At 39.9% G+C, this 18,606-nt stretch overlaps 1 protein-coding gene across 1 annotated transcript; it reads left to right on the forward strand.

Annotated features, from left to right (window-relative positions):
* The first annotated feature begins 118 nt into the window (after nucleotides 1-118).
* LOC145439397 (glutaredoxin domain-containing cysteine-rich protein CG12206-like) lies at nucleotides 119-11,347 on the forward strand. The gene is made up of 10 exons (XM_080316880.1): nucleotides 119-580; nucleotides 947-1,077; nucleotides 3,489-3,581; nucleotides 3,658-3,768; nucleotides 5,325-5,521; nucleotides 6,703-6,845; nucleotides 7,848-7,970; nucleotides 8,031-8,150; nucleotides 9,315-9,380; nucleotides 10,926-11,347. The coding sequence occupies exons 1-10, from the start codon at nucleotides 485-487 to the stop codon at nucleotides 11,085-11,087; spliced, it is 1,242 nt and encodes a 413-aa protein (XP_080173006.1). The 5' UTR covers nucleotides 119-484; the 3' UTR covers nucleotides 11,088-11,347.
* The last annotated feature ends 7,259 nt before the right edge of the window (nucleotides 11,348-18,606 follow it).

The following is an 18,606-nucleotide window of genomic DNA, read 5'->3' on the forward strand; positions in this document are numbered from 1 at the left end:
GGGCCCCGTTCGCGTGAATGCGATTGCCGTTGAGTATTTTCGATGCTGCATTAGCCTTAGGCGGTTCGGCAACGACTATCATCGTAAGCCTTGCGATTACTCTACGATAGCGATGATGTGTGAGGGAGTGTTGAATCGAAGTCCCTGTTGGAAAATGTCAATACCAAATAACGACAGAATAATAACATAGCTGAAGGAGTTGTGACCTGGTTGGAAAAACTGTAGGCAGATAGTTGCACAACGCTAGAATGAATGGATCGTGTCTTATCTATTATTGATAACCTCCTACGCGATGATACTGCGCATAATTTATTGTGCATGAGTGTGCGAGTTGAAATAAGGGTCAATGGCAGAAGCTTTGGATTACGAACTAGGATAAATCAGATTTATTTGTACAGAACTACATCATCAGGGCGTTGAGCTAACGACCGATGTATTCTTTACCCTCTGTATTTGATAAGTATACCTAAAAATATAGCTTGACATGGACTGCGTCACAATCGATGTGTTGCGACGTGATGGGGAGTCTTGGGGAGTACAGATTGCCGGGGAAAGCCCGTGTTACATTGAAAGTATCGAGGTATGATAAACGGTCCATGGACACTGGACTGGACATATGAGCAATGAGCAGTAAGCATGCGACATTTTAGCATGCGACGCTTCGACATGTGACCATTAAGCATGAGAGCATGAGGGTTAAATTACGGGTTAGGGGCGGATTAGGGTTGGATTCAGGGTTGGGTTAGGGTTATGATTGGGGCTAGGATGTATATAATCGTTAATTTGAGGGTTATAAAGGGTTATGAAGTCACATGCTGAACTGACGCATGCGTAAGTGTTCCACGCTCAACTGTCGGTCCTCATTTTGTCGCATGCTCATATCTCGGACAACCATTATAAACACTAGTAAAACAATCAATTCCGCAACCTCTACTTCGTTTGACAGCCAACAGGACCTGCGGCGGAAGCGGGATTAGAAGTCGGAGATTTCTTGATATCGATCAACGGTGTGAGCGTCTACAACTCATCTCACGAAACCGTAATCGAACTGATTAAAGAATGCGGAAAGATCGCAAGGTGAAGTGTGTAGCTTAGTGCCCGTATTGCACACGTAACCTTTACTAACGTGACGAACCCTTACGCTAATCCTTCGATAATCCCAAAAATTTCGCCTAGTCATAAAAATCTGCGACTTTCCTCATCTAGTACATTACTAATAAATACTGGTGCACAAGATCAATTATGCATCAATATCGGTACTAAATGAATAAAACCAATGAAAACACGATTTCACGCTAATCTATTTACATAAAATAATGAAAATTTGCTGCAAATCCTTGCTACTTCTTCTGTGTGAGTTGTATGTGTGTCATGACCTCCAGCGAACCTCTGGGGTTCGAGTGAACCCCGCTTAAGAACCGGCGCCCCAACACATGCGGCGTGGAGATGGGATAGCTGTAAAAAGTCGGTCATATTTGGGAACAGTATTTGTTTGAGCCGCGATTTACTACCAACGGATGCGAAAAGCACATAATTTGCAAACAGAAAAACTGGAACCATTTTGTCGGTCCATCGGTCCCAGATCTCCTTACTATTCGCTGGAAACAGCATGTCTTTCATTTGCGCCTAAACAATAATAGTAGCTGTATTAGTCTTGCATACTTCATTATAATTCGAGACACACCTCCTCCCTGCCACCACATTTGTGGTTTATCGTTCCGTCGACTTAAGATAAAACCACTCTAGGAAATGTGTGTTTACAAATGTTAGCTATTCTATTCTTATACACGTACCGTCAGATCCAATATGTCCAGTAGGGCGGTTCAAAAATAACCTTTTTTCCTTAATCTTGCGGGCTACGTGATTAAATCGTCAGGTTACCTTAAAAAACGACGCACACCAAATTTGAATTCATTCCAACCAATATTCGCGGTTTGCGTAGAGTTTGAAAATTTTGAATTTGCCCAGAAACGCAAAAAAATTTTTTTTTCAAATTTTTCTGCTAACCCCATGAAATTGTTGGGCTGTCTTCAAAGACTATGCAAAACAAATTTGACTCAATTCCAAGCCGTAGAAGTGGAGTTATATCAGTTTTTCTTTGATAATTCTGGGATTATCCTTGATCGGTGTATAATCCAAGAATTTTCATCGAAAAACTGGAATAACTCCGCTTCTACGGCTTGGAATTGAGTAAAATTTGTTTTGCATAGTCTTTGAAGACAGCCCAACAATTTCATGGGGTTGGCGGAAAACCTTGAAAAAAAAATTTTTTTGCGTTTCTGGGCAAATTCAAAATTTTCAAACTCTACGCAAACCGCGAATATTGGTTGGAATGAATTCAAATTTGGTGTGCGTCGTTTTTTAAGGCAACCTGACGATTTAATCACGTAGCCCGCAAGATTAAGGAAAAAAGGTTATTGTTGAACAGCCCTTGTCCAGTCACATTACCAATCCAGAATTGTTCCTTTTGACTTATTCAACATTGGACCGCTCGGTTCAAATAGTGTGTGGTAGATCTATTGTTATACGTCAACAAAATTGGCAGCAATGAAATGAATCCGACCAGACGATGAGGGAGCGCATTACTGTGATACTACGTAGTCCCCGGTATGCGCTATATTTATGTTTTGGATTTACTGACATAGTAGCACAGCTGAACGCGGTGAGCAGTACAACACGCATGTTTCCCATTACTCGCTATCAACATCTTAAGCAGCATTTACTAACGCTGTTTTTTGTGTCATCGGCATTATTATTTCTGGTTTGTGCATGCAGCGACTTACCATACATTCCCTTTATTGGTATATAGAAGTTATTGGTATGTAAATGTCATTGGCATCGGTGACGAATCCACGTTTCTGCTTTATTTTGGCTGCACCGATAGTGGAAGCCAGCACTCGTTATAGAATCCATGATGTTTGGGCATCTGTGGTCAAACAATGATCATTTTACACCAGGCTGATTTTCAATCTATATTCCTGAACATCTGACTTAATGCACTGACCGGCGACCATTTTCCATTTATACCCCAGTAAAACCGTAGGCTTACTTAGACCGTCAAAATTTGACAAGGGGTTTCGATGTCTACCTTGATGGGATTCCAACCGTTGGTGTTACTGCGGAGTTACTTTTACTGCGATGCTACTCGCCTCCTAACTTACAGTGAAAGAAGCGTTGGCACTGTAACGTGCCAGCAGGAGTCAGTTTGAAATTTGCCACAGTAGACATCACGTTTTATGTTACAGTAATTGATGTATAACGGGCTTTGAACTGAGAGGCCAGGTTTCCAGAAGAAGAAAAAAAATCGAAGGTGCACCTGTGCTTCTCTTCGGGAATGAGCACATTACAATATATGATAATAATATAATCATACAAGCATCGTCAGAAATTACTTAATTCAGAATTGCAATTTATTAAGTTTATCAGAATTCAGTGCTGTGATCAGAGTCCAGAGTTGTGCACTTTCTATTTATGTTTTCTTCGTGCAGGTTTCGCATACTTCCCAACCATAACACCCCTACGAAAAATAAACCACAGAAGACCGAGACTCCCAAGCCAAAGCCAAAACCAACGGGATCAATGTGAGTTGGTAACCATATCATCAATAAGGATTCATAAATTGTGTTGAGAATACATCTATGTTGCTGTTGTGTTCAGTGCCCAATGGAAAAATGCGTTCATTGATTCCGACTCGGATTCCGATCAGGACGAGATAGATGGCGCTCACGGTAGCGACCACAATGATATTGATTACTTGAATCTAGAAAGGTAAGTCAGATCTTACGTGTATTAGTGCGTGGTAATAATCGGAAGCAATGTCCGTGCGAAGCATTATTTCTACTCATAGGGCGACTCAGGAAGAAAGCTTTTGTTTTACGTCCATGATACATCTGCTATTGCACATGTTTGCTAGACAAGAAAACAAGTGGCCGGTATTGATGAGTTCAGACATATCGAGTCACTCCGTCACGGTACATAATTTTAATGCAGCTTTCACAAGTACGTTCATAATGACGTTTACTAGTTCGATGAACTTCTCGCGTGCCTCTTATCAAGTGCTACCGCCACATAAAGACAGAAAATCGGGTAAAACGGTAGTCGAGTCAAAGGGATAACCTTTTTCCTTTTTTTTAGTCGACACCACACATTATCGTAAAAAAGCGGGTAATTCGGGAGTCGAACCGAAATGATGACATTTTTTTAGTCAACACAATACTATCGGTCGAAAAGTTTCCAAAATCACCAGTGCTCTTTTGCGGTGCTGCAGCTTTCAGAATTATTTTTGAAAAGTGTCCTCCGGGGCCTACGATACGAATATCGTAGGCCCCGTGTCCTCTTTTCCAGATCTCAAAATATGGTGAGTTGAATGAATTAAAAAGCAAATCGCGAGTGTAAGCCGTAAATACGCGGTTTTATCGCGATATGAAAGGAATACACTATTCAAATGTCGGTTTGTGACGCAAAACATGTCGGATTAATGATAGCATCAATTGAAACTGAACCGCAGCAACAAAGCATCGTGTAAAAACGGTTTGCGTCCACATTTATCCATCTGAATAACCTGGCTCTTTGCCCCCATGAAGAATTCTTATGTAGTTTCAAAATTTCTATCCTCCGTTGGGCGTTTTTAGACTCATGTCTGTCCATGTTTTTTTCTAGTTTTTCTTCTGAAACACTACATTCGCAAAGTTTATTGGTACTTTTTTGTCTCATGCGTACACTACCGTTTTGCGCTCCTCTTATTATGCGCAGCACTGTTGCTATACGGTTCGGTTTATATGGAAGCCGTTAACAGATTCTACAGTATTGCGTCACAATAGTCATTTGGTTTGAAATTCAACTCTGTTTTGTCTTTTATTCTTCCAGTATCTCTTGGTAAGCCGCACGCGAGTACTATAAACGTTATTATGAGCTTACTTTTGAAAAAATATATCGAATCAAATTTACAAAAATCTAGCAACATCGCAATAATAGTTCGTTTGCAACAGTTTTTTGTGATTGAATTCCTTTCTTATAAAGATAGGCAGGTCGCATGTAGGTGGATTACCAGCATATTACATCACATTGCCAACTACATGAGCCCCTCATCGTATGCATTTGATGTCTATTAGCATCCACACTATTCCCGAAGCGGGATATGCTGTAATTTGATACGCATATATCAACGCATGACCAACTGACCATTGACCATGGCTTGAAAATGATAGTGACATCGAACTGAAGTCCCATTCGCCACTTGTACTCCACAAAATATCTTATCTACAATTGAACTGGTTACAGTAATGTATGTGTAAAGATGAAACAAATTTGCAGTTTTAATACAGCAACAAGAACAAGAAAACAACTCATCCACCGCAAGGTTTTGATTTCCAAGTAAGGTACGACAAAGCCGACATAGTAGAAAACAGACCAAGACCTTCGGCCTACAAAGAAATTGAGGTGGAGCAAAGCAACTTCATCGTCACCCCAGAAACGCAGAAGCAATTTGATGAGCATTACCATCACGATGGCAACTTCGTCGGTATACCATTTCTTTTTATTTAATTATTTATTTACGACACTATATAGATATAGCTGCGCATGTTTTATCGCGACACACAAAACCGTCGTGGATGGTGCTACAGCGAGGCAAAAGGCACTTCCCAAATTTTATTGATATGACTTCATTGCTGTATCTGCGGCGTTCTCGACAGCAAATGAACCTTTGAATTCAGTTATATCTAGTGCTGCATTTAAAACAAAAATCAATTTAAAACAAACATGTTTAAAAAAAGGCCCTAATTAAAAACATGTTTTTATTGTTGTTTTTTTAATCCATGACGTCAATAATATTCATTTGTGACGTCATAGTGGATTGACATGGACAATTGAAAAATATATAATGTAAATATAGCTTCTTTGACGAAATATCTACGTACTAAAGCTATTGAACCGACTATTTTGAGAGTTCCAATCATTTCATATCGTATACGTGGGCTGTATCGGGTGATTATCGTCCATGGGCCCATGCAACATGTCTTTTGAAAGTATATACACAATTATGTCATAATTAGCCTATACATACACCTTTAAAAAAATCCGCTAAATAAGAATAGAAGACTGGAATCCACGAAGTGTCGATATCAGTGGTTCTCAACCGCCCAGTCGTGACAACTTTTCGACCGGTCGGCTAAATATATATTAGCATCATTATTTCGAAATCTAAGCAGTTGAACGCTTGTCCATTAATTGGGATATTAAACACCGGACTTGAAAGGAAGTTAAAAATTTAAAACACATCTTGGCCTGTTGGGATCTACTTTTGACTTATCCCACTTCGCAATGCAGTAAATGGTGTGCAAAACCGCGCAAAAGGTAGCATACGACTCGTTTAAGACCAGTATTATCTGGATGGCAAGAAAACTTTAAAATACGAAGAAATTCGAAAGTTCAATTGTGTTGAGATGCATACTTTTGTCGTAATTTCATTCTGGGTTAATTTTGATTTTTGATAGTTCACCGGTCCGCAGAATTTGCTTTTAAATTATTTAACCGCCCGCAGGCCCGACACGGTTGAGACCCACTGGTTTATTTCATGTACACCAGAAATTACACAACTGAGAATTGATATCATTCTCAAATGTTCGTAGCTCTTAAGAAGTCATCATAGTCGCAATGACACGATATAGAGATCTAAAAAATCGGGATTATTTCTGGCGGCAGGTCGAAGAGCTACGGTCGCAGGAGCATTCACAGGAGATTTCAACGTTATCCGAAACGACAAGGAATATGACGACATCGTCGGGGTAAAATCACGCGTACTAGCCGGGATTCAACATTTTAGTTTCACGGAACGAAACGAAAAGGTATCCAAAAATACTTTGTATCAATAAAGGGTGTTTTCTCTGATCTTAACATGTGTATCGTGTAGAATCGTAATAAATGTAGATGAATGGTGGATAAATAGTATTGTAAATCAGACCTAAACGAAAAGTCATTTGGCGAATACTGATATGCATATTGTGAGCAACCACTAAAGCTGAACGTCAGTCAGTTATAAATTGGTCCGCTTAGTGGGTGTAAGATCGAAATACATGCGTAGAGTATGTGGATAATTCATTAGTCTTTATAATATCTTCAATTGTTTTCTCTGCTGTCATTAAATTTAAAGACTTTCGTACCAAGTTACCCTTGACATTGATTGCTCAGTATATTCTAGCCATGTATGCCTTCATCAAATGCTATATGTATTGTCGTTCGAAATATGTATGCGCGGAAAGGTCGCCAGTAACAAAAGTACTTCTACTTTTTCCGAGTATTCAAGTAGGTATTGTGTACTATAACTACGTACTACTAAAACCTGTATTTGAACAGTTTTTAGGAAAAAGACGTACTTTTTTCATTGAAATTTGGAAAGAAGAAGGTAGATTGGGCCCAGTCTGTGTCTTTTTCGTGAGTTGTAATTGTCATAAACCGCGTGAAACAGCTGCGGTATCACAGTAACTAAACATATCTATTCCGGGATTATACCTGTTTTTAGGGTCACCATTCGTTTTGTATAAGTGGCGATGATACATGTTGCGATTTCGTAGTAGCCATATTTCTGATTAATTGATAAAAGTACGCCATCTCTCCACAAAACCCGCTTTGACTACTAATTCGAGTATCAAAAAAGTTTCATTTTCTATTTCCATGTACTTGAAGGGATATTAGCATGTCTCGAAAATCGCTACTGTAGCCTACTACTTGTAAATGAGTAGCGAGTTGAAGCATTACTTCTACTGCTACTTGGTAGAAATGCACAGTACTTTTACCACTTCTGAATACGTATAGGCTACTGTAAAATTCGCTCTGTGCGTACATTCAAGGTCGCGAAAGAAGACAAAGGTAAAATCATCCTCTATACTACTTCACTGAGAATCCATCGGTCAATCGCCTACAGATGCGACGAGGCATTAAAAATACTGCGAGGGTTCCGGGTTAAATTTGAAGTAAAATGCCACATTCCAATTTATTTGGTCCCCTCTCACGCGCAATCTTGATCATTTCAGAACAGAGATGTGTACGAAAACCCTATGCACAAGGACGAGCTTTGTAAGCGTTTGGGCGTCGCCAGCGCGGATCAAATCCCATCTCTTCCAAGGCTCTATATCGATGGAGTTTGTGCTGGCGTTAGTATACTATCCTCTTTTCCATGCCATTCATCAATCCCGGGCAACGGTACTTGTGTACAAGAGAAGAGCGTGGATATGGATTAGAACAAATTGAATTGAATGATTGGATCGGATTCGCGATTGACGAATTTATATCAAAATGGATTAAATTAGCATTTGGACATGGAATTATTAATAACTTTCATGTGATATTTCGATGAATTTGAACCATTACTGGATCTGAACCTGACATGGATCATGAAATTATTTCACAGTTTAGATTCAGTCTCGAAATCGAAACTGGCGAATTCGGAAAGTTTTGGTACCATTGGGATCACCCAATTAATCAGTATAATCGACGGTTGTATATCACATTCATCCGCTCAGGACAATGTACAATGCACAATGCAATACATGGACACAATGTGATGCTATTAACAGAAGCGTACGTCCTAACGACCAGGTTTGGTCTCTTCACCAAAGCCGATATACAATATTTTGTTCTATAGAACAAATCAGACCCTCGGAGTCGTGAGTAGGGCTGGGCACAATGATTCGAGTACTCGAATCTGAATCGAGTATTAATTTTAATGATTCGAGTCGAGTAGTAAAATGCGATTTTTTTGAGTATTGGAATTATACGCACCTCGCCACTGAAAGTTAATTTATCAACGAGAATTATGGTTTCGATACTAATTTTCACTATTGAAGCCCTGAAACCTTGATTGGCCGTACCGTAGCATACGAAACACATAGTACTAAGTACAAACGTTACTGGAAATAGCAAATTTTCGAAGTCATGGCCATCCCACAACATTGTCTCCAGGTGCATTGTGATCAGTATGGCCGAGAAAATACCAAATTATCTTTAATGTGATGGATAACAGGCATTATGTCCTTTGTGGTCGCATAAAACTTACATATTTGAATTTAGACATATTAATTCTGTCGTGACGTCATAATGAGTGATACTCGAATACTCGACTCGACTCGAAGCATATTACGTGATTCAGAATCGAATCACTCAGGTACTCGATTTTGCCCAGCCCTAGTTGTGAGTAGGAACTACAACAACGCCCAATTCACAAATTATCAAATTAGACACAACATAATATTTTGGGGATCGACGATCATTAGATTGCTATATTATCTATTTTCACTAATACGAGAAATAATTTATAGGGGTTCGATGAAATACAGGAAATGAGCGACTGTGGGGATTTGAGGATACGGTTCCAAGATTTCCCGGTGAGTACGACTGCATTGTAATTCTCGGTGTGGTCATCATTCGCCATCCGTAATTTTGTCGATGCGAATGGCATTTGCTGCGATTCATCCATTCCACACACGAATTGATATCGTCAGCCTGTTTGTGTGTTGATGACACATAAGGCGTGCCAGTCTTTTCGTTTGAAATCGTCTGTTATCTGTTACATCTGGCGATTTAGGGCTTACTTTGCGCCGCATAAGCACCTGACAAATAAGGGATATGTAACTCGCACTTGTATGAACAATGGATACGTAGAAATGTACGCGAGAAAACGTTTTGTGTCAAGATCGTGGGTTAACAAAGTCCAGCTGCTTGTTATGGTCAATTGATGGCTATTTTGAAATCACTATCGACCCTACTATTCGCGGTGAAGGACTTGTCTGGCTTATTATGCCTATTGCGGCGATTTTCGCGGAAACGTAGGCTGTTGTTGATGAAACTACTTTCCAAGTGGAATTTGCAATATGCCTGTATTTAAAATGTTGTGAAATTCGAATAACTAGGTGAACAGCGAGTCAATGAATTTGTTATATTTTAGACTTTCTAGCGGCATAGGCAATATTGATAATATATGGCTCAGAATTTCACCCAGATACTTATCGAGGGAATTTTGTTAGGTCAGTCTATACATTACAAATTACAATCGAGATAAGCATTATGAAAAATGAATTCTGTACTTGCGCGCCATTAGGGACCAGATGCAATAAGTATATCTAAATCATTGAATAAATTCGGGCTGCAGGTTGCACACCATGTTCTGAGCTACTATAGCTATTGAATAGCCTTCATTTCAGAAGCGTCAATGTCGTGACATCTTTAACCTCATTGTGATTGAAACTTTTACGGGAGGTGTCACAAATTTCTCTAGTAGGATTTTAATTAGGCTGAACGTCAATGGTCGCGATCCACACGAAACCTTCGCCCGAACCAATTTATGACCGGGACCCAGAAGTTTGGAACATCTCCCAAAACACCTAAGAAGGGATTTTAAAGTCGTCCTTTGTCCAACACCAACTCGAAGGTTATTGGCTTCGTAGCAGCGGGGCGTATTACCTTTAGGCCTACTCGTTACCACATTGTTTGGTGGCTCTAATGTGTTTTTATACAAGTACTCTGGGACAGGCACATCGACTGAGTTGTTGCTGAGAGGAAGATGTGACTTATAAAATAACGTTTTTATGTCGCTGTATGTATGACTTTTGTTCATGAGGTGTTCATGCTATAGTGGAAATCATATTTTTACCTTGCTATGCTCATATTCCCATTCAACGAATTTTGCATTGCGGCCATATTGCTTTTATGATATATTTACTAACCGTGACTCTCCAAACACGATCTCAAAATGTGAAGACCGATTGAATTCTACATCATGGTCAACATGAGGGCGTACGAAGAGATCATGGGCGTATAAAATAATACCTAGTCTTTGATTAGCTTCTTTTTACTGTTCATCAGTAGGCTACGGAGTTTTAAATTCCGAGCAATGTAAATGACTATACAATAATACATCTTATATTTTGCAGAAATATAACATCCGTCGACATTGTACATCCTGTCAAGGTTCGGGCACGGTCGAATGCGAATCTTGCAAGGGAAGGGGTTTTCGTCAGAAAAACAGATTCACGACTCTCAAGTGCATGAATTGTCATCAAAAAGGGCTCATTGTATGCCCGGACTGTTTATAGCTGCGCTCCCAGCCTGCGCTGTCGTCTAAAGCCTTGAGATCTGCGACACATTTCAAAAGATATATCCATTTTGTTATGCCACTTTTTATAATGTCGTTTTATTTGTTTTGGCAGGAAAAGATAGGATACCTTTAAATATATTACTTCTATAAAGAGATTCGCTTATCTGCCTACCACCAGCTAGTTCATGAAAGCAATTTAGCATCAGGGGTATTCAAACTTTGCCGTAAATAACAATACAATATAAGCGACATAATGTCCCAGGCAAATTCCTTTATGCAATGCCCGGTAGATGGCAGGCGGGATACTTTAGGATTTAACTTGATCTATGGTGAGCACAGAGCAGTTGCGGTCATGATAACGTCCCTGGACAGTGGACAGTCATCTGGACTGTTCGTGACATGCAAAGAAGGCTGCCACTCAAAAACGTACCTATCTATGACGTGCCTGATGTAAAGTGAACGTTATCCCGACAACTTGATTCACGTATACATAGTTTACATTGTTGGAACATGCATATTTCTACCACAGGATAAGCTATCGGTATTTTGTCCATTAGCTTATAACAATCCAATATCACAACCATCACAATACCATTAAAATAAAAACGAGTGTTGTGTAGTGCCGCCCACGTGGATCCTAGAGTGATAGATGGTTTTGTGGGTAAACCATACATTTGTAAAACTAGTAAAATTGTCGAAAAAGTCTACCATTCTAACACGACGGTGTCTCATGAATACTGCACATAAAGCAACTCAACTGAGCGAATTTACATGGCGAGAGGATATTTTGTGTGGTCTCAATAATGGAGCATTCCTGCTACGGCTATCGTTTATTACTCCAAAACATCGTAATCGACTTTTATGATACTAATTGCGATGCGTTCAATTTTTCACGATCGATGGAAATATCATATATATTCCGCTAGGGACCTATCTACATGCATATGCAATTCATATCCTATTGGGCCTACTGGTTCCGCTTTATTGCCTGAGAGCATGCCATCGGCGGGATTACACGTTTCTAATAAAGGTCTGCAGGCGGCACGCTGTACAGTAAAGGGCAATAAATCATCTTGCATTGCGGCCTATGTAGACTTTGACAACAGCAAAATCTCAGCTTTTCTAAAAAACGTTTGAATTAGAATTATAGATATACAGTTTTTCTAAATTAGAATACAAGTAATACAATTAAAATTATAACTACTCAGTTTTTTCCAAATTACATTACAATTAGAATTACCGAATTCACGAAAACTTGGAAATTGAATGAAGTTCAGTTCATATCAGTGACGTGCGGTGAGGTTCATGGCTGGTGAAGCACGGACCCCCCCACACACACACAAACACACACGCACGTAAAGTAGCCTACCTGATAAATAGATCCAAAATGTGAATAACAACAGCAGCGGGTATAGAGAGAATTTTCTTTGCACACCGATAGCCGTTGGAATTCCACATTATACAATACATGTAGGACTGGTCGCTATTGTGCTAAATGGGAAAGTTTAGACGGATAATAATAAACTCTCTTCAAGTACAGGTATAAATTATTCGAAGCATAAATCAGCGACAATAATGCAGCCTATGCAAGTAGCTATCACATACCACAATTTTACGGAAAATAAATAACAGCTACATCAGTAAGGGAATGTATTTGCTCCGCATTACGTATTGGCCGTCGCTACTATATAATTCCTACAAGACAGTCGAGACTGTTGTATTCCGAAATCGATAGCGCGTTTCACTATAGATTTCTAACCTACGTAGGTTAGTAATCTGTAGTTACACTGTGCTGCGATCGTCCCATTGTTAGCGAATAGTGCACGAGGCAAATTCGTTTGTGCCTCACCTGGCTATTGTTTCTCTGCGATGGCATTGTTTGTAATAAAGCCGATTGTCACCTTCCTTGGCGATTTTGAGGGGGCTATGGTGGTCTGACACTGTTAATATTTGGATTTTTGGAATCAGTGTGACCATAGCATTTGATTAATACCAGTTGTTATGAATTCCGAGCTATTTATGGTGAATTGCATTGTTGCAGGTGAGGCACGACCCGCCCGTGCCTCACCTGTGCCGCAACTCTCCTTTCGCGCTATATTTTTAAATAATAATAATGCAAATTGATGATGTTGTGTGAAAAAATGTTCAAATTTAGTTATTTATGAATATCGATGTAAAATATCAATAATCATCGACTCGTGGAGGGTGTTCACAATTTTCACTTATTCGCCCTGACGACAGGCGAGGCACTGCCTCACCTGCCTCATTGGACCGCACGTCACTGGTTCATATCTAGTAATGCTAGTGAGAATGGCCAATATCTTGGCTCGTTTCACACCATACAGTTCTCCGGTTTCAGGAGCGTTTTCAGGAAAACCAGAAATTAGTATGGAATTAAAATTGGAGCGTAGAAACATTCAACAAACTAGATTAGCATTAGATTGCTGGCATTTCGCTGTAATTAGTCCAAGTCTACTGAAACAACTAGAATTATCTACATGCATTTGGGAGCAAACATGTTGGACCATGAACATTATGAACAATGAACATTAACAATCCAACAGAAGTGCATTGGTGTCTGATTAGAAGATCTTGTGATGCTTTAAGTCGATATTAATAAACATAGTGATGATTACGGCACTGGCGGGCGCCTATATGGAAATCCTACGCGACGCAAATTAATATTCTGCGTTAGACACCAAAATGAATTGTCCAATTTAAAAAACAACTGTCTCCGTCAATTGATTAACAAAGGTATTACTCTACCCTCAGTCCAATCGACACTTTGCACTAGCCACACTGAACCTTACTGTAACCCGAACTCAATAGACATATTCAAATTATCTTTGGGATTGACGCATCGTGATATGCGTATTCTGACCTCCTTGATATCTTGTTATCGTGGAATGTTCTAGTTGTAGCCAATACTCAAGTCTAAAGTATTCACATTTTGAAACAGAGCTCCAAAGCTTTCAATTTTATGGTTACATACTGACACCAAACCAACAATATGAGATCGGCACTGCCTACCACATTCATACAGAGTTTAGGTCGAGAGTTGTCGTTTACATTGAATGATGCTCTCATAATATTTAGCACGGAGTCGCGTGAACTTATAGCATCATTATTCCGTCATTCTAGATCAGAAATAGAATGTAGACTTCTAACCAACGGTATATGTCCTATGATTCTTTCATTATTTTGGAAAGCCGGCAATCAGCTGATTGATATGATACCACATTTAAAAGTAAGAAAACTTTTCGAATGCGAACAATTTTCCATAAGACGACCGACTGAAAATAGATGTACCTGGATAATATATATTTTTAAATATTTCCGAGCAGGAAATATCATGGTAGCTTTTACCAAAACAACAAATGTCGGCATATAGTAGGATTACTATATTTCGAAATCGGTAAGGGAGGACACTTTTTCAAAATTTTCAAACTTGGAATATCGGAGAAAAATCTTGAAGAAATGGTAAATTTTTCCCAACTTCGTGGTCGGTTGACTGAAAAATTAAATTATAAAAATATCAACTTTCCCTGTTGTCACCCAAAATACAGTCTGTCACATTGTCAGGTGGTTGACTACCAAAAAAGGTCAACTTTCCGGCTCAGCTCCCGAAATACCCGCCGGAGCTTTACATCGGTGTCGATGTACGGTATCTCGGCCCAATTTGACAGTAAATTTGACCAAAATTCTCAAAAAAGAGGATAAAATCTCAGAATGGAGGATATTCAGGCGTCCTCGGAGGATATTTTCAAAAACCTTTAAAAGGAGGACAAATACTCTTAAAGGAGAGAGTATGATAACCCTAGCATATAGTTGTTAAGTCAGCGTACGATAATCTGTGAGGTTTCTCTACGGGGAACGACACAAACTGAGTATATTTGGGGACTGGCAATTGTCTCAACATTCAATAATTTACCTGCTTGTAAAATTTTGAAACGACTCGACTCATGGCCAACTACAACAGTTGTCTGTGCTTGACTTGACTCAAGTCAAAACTCGCTGTGACTGAAACTGCGTTGTAACTAGAGGATATAGCGACCAGATCTCAACGTCGTTGAAAGTAGCAAGTTATATCAAACAATCAATCGAATCGATGTGAGCGCCATCCGCGTATGAACGATAGTGGGTATTGACGCAATACTCTATAGAACATATATAATGTATATATAGCAGAGGTCGAAAACCTATGGCTCGCGAGTAGGGCTGGGAAAAATCGAGTACCTGAGTGATTCGATTCTGAATCACGTATTATGCTTCGAGTCGAGTATTCTAGTATCCCTCATTATGACGTCAAAACTATCATATGATGGACAAAAAATATCATCACTGTATCAAATATGCCGCACCTGAAGTGTCGAACAGTATCTCGCCGGCTATCCGACAGTCGTCGAGCATGTCCACATTCAAGTCAAAATACAAGCAATTTCTGCTGAATTAATATTAGTCAGCCCGCTCCATTTACCGGACCACGACCCGGCATATCGATCTCGCCTTTCGCCACTTGCCACCTGATTTGCCGCTTGTCATTTTATATTATCTACTTTTACTTTCATTCAGTGTGCAATGTGCAATATGCATGCTTCCTCTTTACATCGCCTAGGCCCAGGTGGGTGTCTGATCTCAAGGACTAGTCCAAGTCATTTCGACACCTCCTTATCTTTTCACTGTGTTGCAGTTTTGTGGTGTCTTGAAATAATGAAAATATTATTATACCAGTGGTTCCCAACCTTTTTGTTTTCATTCCCTACTTCAGATTTATTCCGAGCCTTCATTCCCCACCAGCACCGTAACAGCTCTTTGTCATCCCCACCAATAAAACGTTGGTCTTGGGCCCCCAGAACCACCTCGGCCCCGCTGAGCCTGTACGCTTTTTCCTGCAACTTATCAGCTACATTGGGTCTACTGCTTAGTGCGTCACCATATTGCGACTGAACGCGCGAAGCGCGAAAAATTTATATAATTCGTGTTTGAATCAGCCAATATAAACGGGAATTGCATATATTTTGCTCTCAATTTTTTATCCCCGCTCTGCTCACGTAATCGGATTTTGAAATATGTATGACCGTAATCAGATTTGCCGGTAGAGTTGGGTGAGGTGTGTTGGAAAAGGTAGGACCCAAAATAACAATTGAACATCTTCGGGCAGACCCGTTGGTTTGGTACATTGACTTCGTTACATTGTGCTATTTCGTGATCTCCTATATATGCTATGTCAAAAGATATGGAAATCGCCAAAACTAAAAGGCACACACGATTTCTAATTGGTATCGCTTTACTGGTAAATATTTCCCTGCGGGATGGCATTTCTCGTGTGGGGTTCAGATCGCCAGGACAGGAACATTCGGCGTCAGCAATTTAGCCAATTAAAACATATATGTATATTGCATATACATCGAAGTTTTGGGTCACCACAAGGGCATTCCTTCTCGGCCAAGGTCTTCTCGCTGCTGATCGTTTTGGCACACTTATCGGAGTTGCATGTTACATGGCGTATAACTTCATATGCCTTGGTGCGTCGTGGCGCAGTAATGGCTGACGGCGAAGTCGCCATTTCTATAAATTATACGTATGTTCGTGGAGAAATGTACCCAATAATCAGATATTCGGCAATAACAAATCGCGGGGGGGCTGGGGTGCGGCAGTTACGGTCCTGTTCCCCACTACGCAGCACTTTTGTCATCACAGAGCATATATTTGCTGGTTTAACTACACAAGACACACAGCCATGCCAGCACGCAAGACAATCGCGAATAACTGCAACATAAAACGTATTGGTAACCGATACCAGTAACGCTCATAATTTTGCGAAAGCCTTATTTCACGTCAAACTAGTCGTTCCAGACGCGTTTGTGGCGCTCTGATTGGCAATCCAGAGGTAAAAATGAGGTTTTGTGAACAACACGCAATATAATTTTCGATACATACATTCCAGAGCAGTTAACTGGTAACGGTAATTGCGCATGTATCTCTGTGAATATGTAGACTGACCTCTATATAATTTTGAACAAATGCGTCTATTCCCCACCAGAAACTATTGAATTCCCCACCAGTGGGGAATTCCCCACCGTTTGGGAACCACTGTATTAGACTGATACTGATATTGAAACAAAATGTGAGATGTCAAAGTTCAAATATGTACCTTTTAAGCAACCGCAAAGAATATAGTGCCTGTTATTCATCACATTAAAGATACTTTGGTATTTTTTCGACCCTATATACCGATTCCATTGCACTTTTTGACAATTCCTCCTCGCCACCTCATCCGCGTCAGCGGTGTCTTACAAAAGCCTAGAGGTGGGCCGTGCTATAAGTCGGCAGTTACGGAAAATAAGAAGAATATCGGCCTGGTGTAAATGACCATAGTAGTCGACAAACAACATGAATACCCCAAAACAAACATACAAACAAACCTTTTGACAATGTTGGGGCAGGATCATGACTTCGGAAATGTTTTTCTAGTAACGGTCGTAGCCTAGTAATGTATGTTTCGCATTCTGCAGTATGGTCAAGGTCATGCTCAATCAAGGTTTCAAGGCTTGGAAAATAATATCGAAACCCTAACTCTCGTTGGTAAAATAACTTCCGGTAGCGAGGAGCGTATAATTGCATTTCTCGAAAAAATCGTCTTTTGCTACTCGACTCAATCATTAAAATAATTACTCGATTCAGATTCGAGTACTCGAATCATTTTGCCCAGCCCTACTTGCGAGCCATATATGGCTCTTTTGATGAGATGATATTTTGCAACTAATTTGCATATTATTTGAATGCATACTAGTTGACCGCCATGGTCGAATACAGTGCATGCATATTTTCTGTACCACCATCATTGCCACCTGTTTGCTATGTATTTTGGTTGGATGAAAATAAAGGCTCTCTCTCTCATTGTTGCAGGCCTATGCAAATTTTCATGCAGAATAATTGTATTCGTGTGGTAGCTGAGACAAGTATGTGTTCCAGTGAAGAAAGTTGGAAGGTTTAAGGGCTCCGAACACCCTTTTCAAAAACCTAAAATTTCTGTCAAATTCAAACATATTGCTCGCTGATTGAATTACTCATTTAGCAGATCAATATACTAGTTTCTCTTTATAATAGGGCAAATACGGTACCATCAAGTTATTTAGGGGTTTACATCGGACACATCTTATACGCAGAGCTCGATACGAAGTTCGTATAATTGTAAAAACGAAGTTGCTGTTACCCCGGTAATCAATAGCACTCGCGAATTCGTCGTACCCGGCATCGCACGCCTTGATTGCAGAGTACGTTGATTGATCAGAGAGACAATGGAGTTTTCAAATCTACATCGTCATCCTGATCATCGGCGAGAACTGAACCCTGTTGGAAGTGACATTCGATCCCAATTACATGCGTAATCAATTCAATATTCGTCAGATTGTATCTTCATCTGCCCAAGACATACATACAATGTACAATGCGATATACAAGACACAACGCGATGTAATGAACAGATAGGACGATACCGAACGACCCTTTGCGGC

The sequence above is a fragment of the Botryllus schlosseri genome, chromosome 5 (genome assembly GCF_051294905.1).
Source record: "Botryllus schlosseri isolate E-star chromosome 5, Bs_hap1, whole genome shotgun sequence".
Classification (NCBI taxonomy): Eukaryota; Metazoa; Chordata; class Ascidiacea; order Stolidobranchia; family Styelidae; genus Botryllus; species Botryllus schlosseri.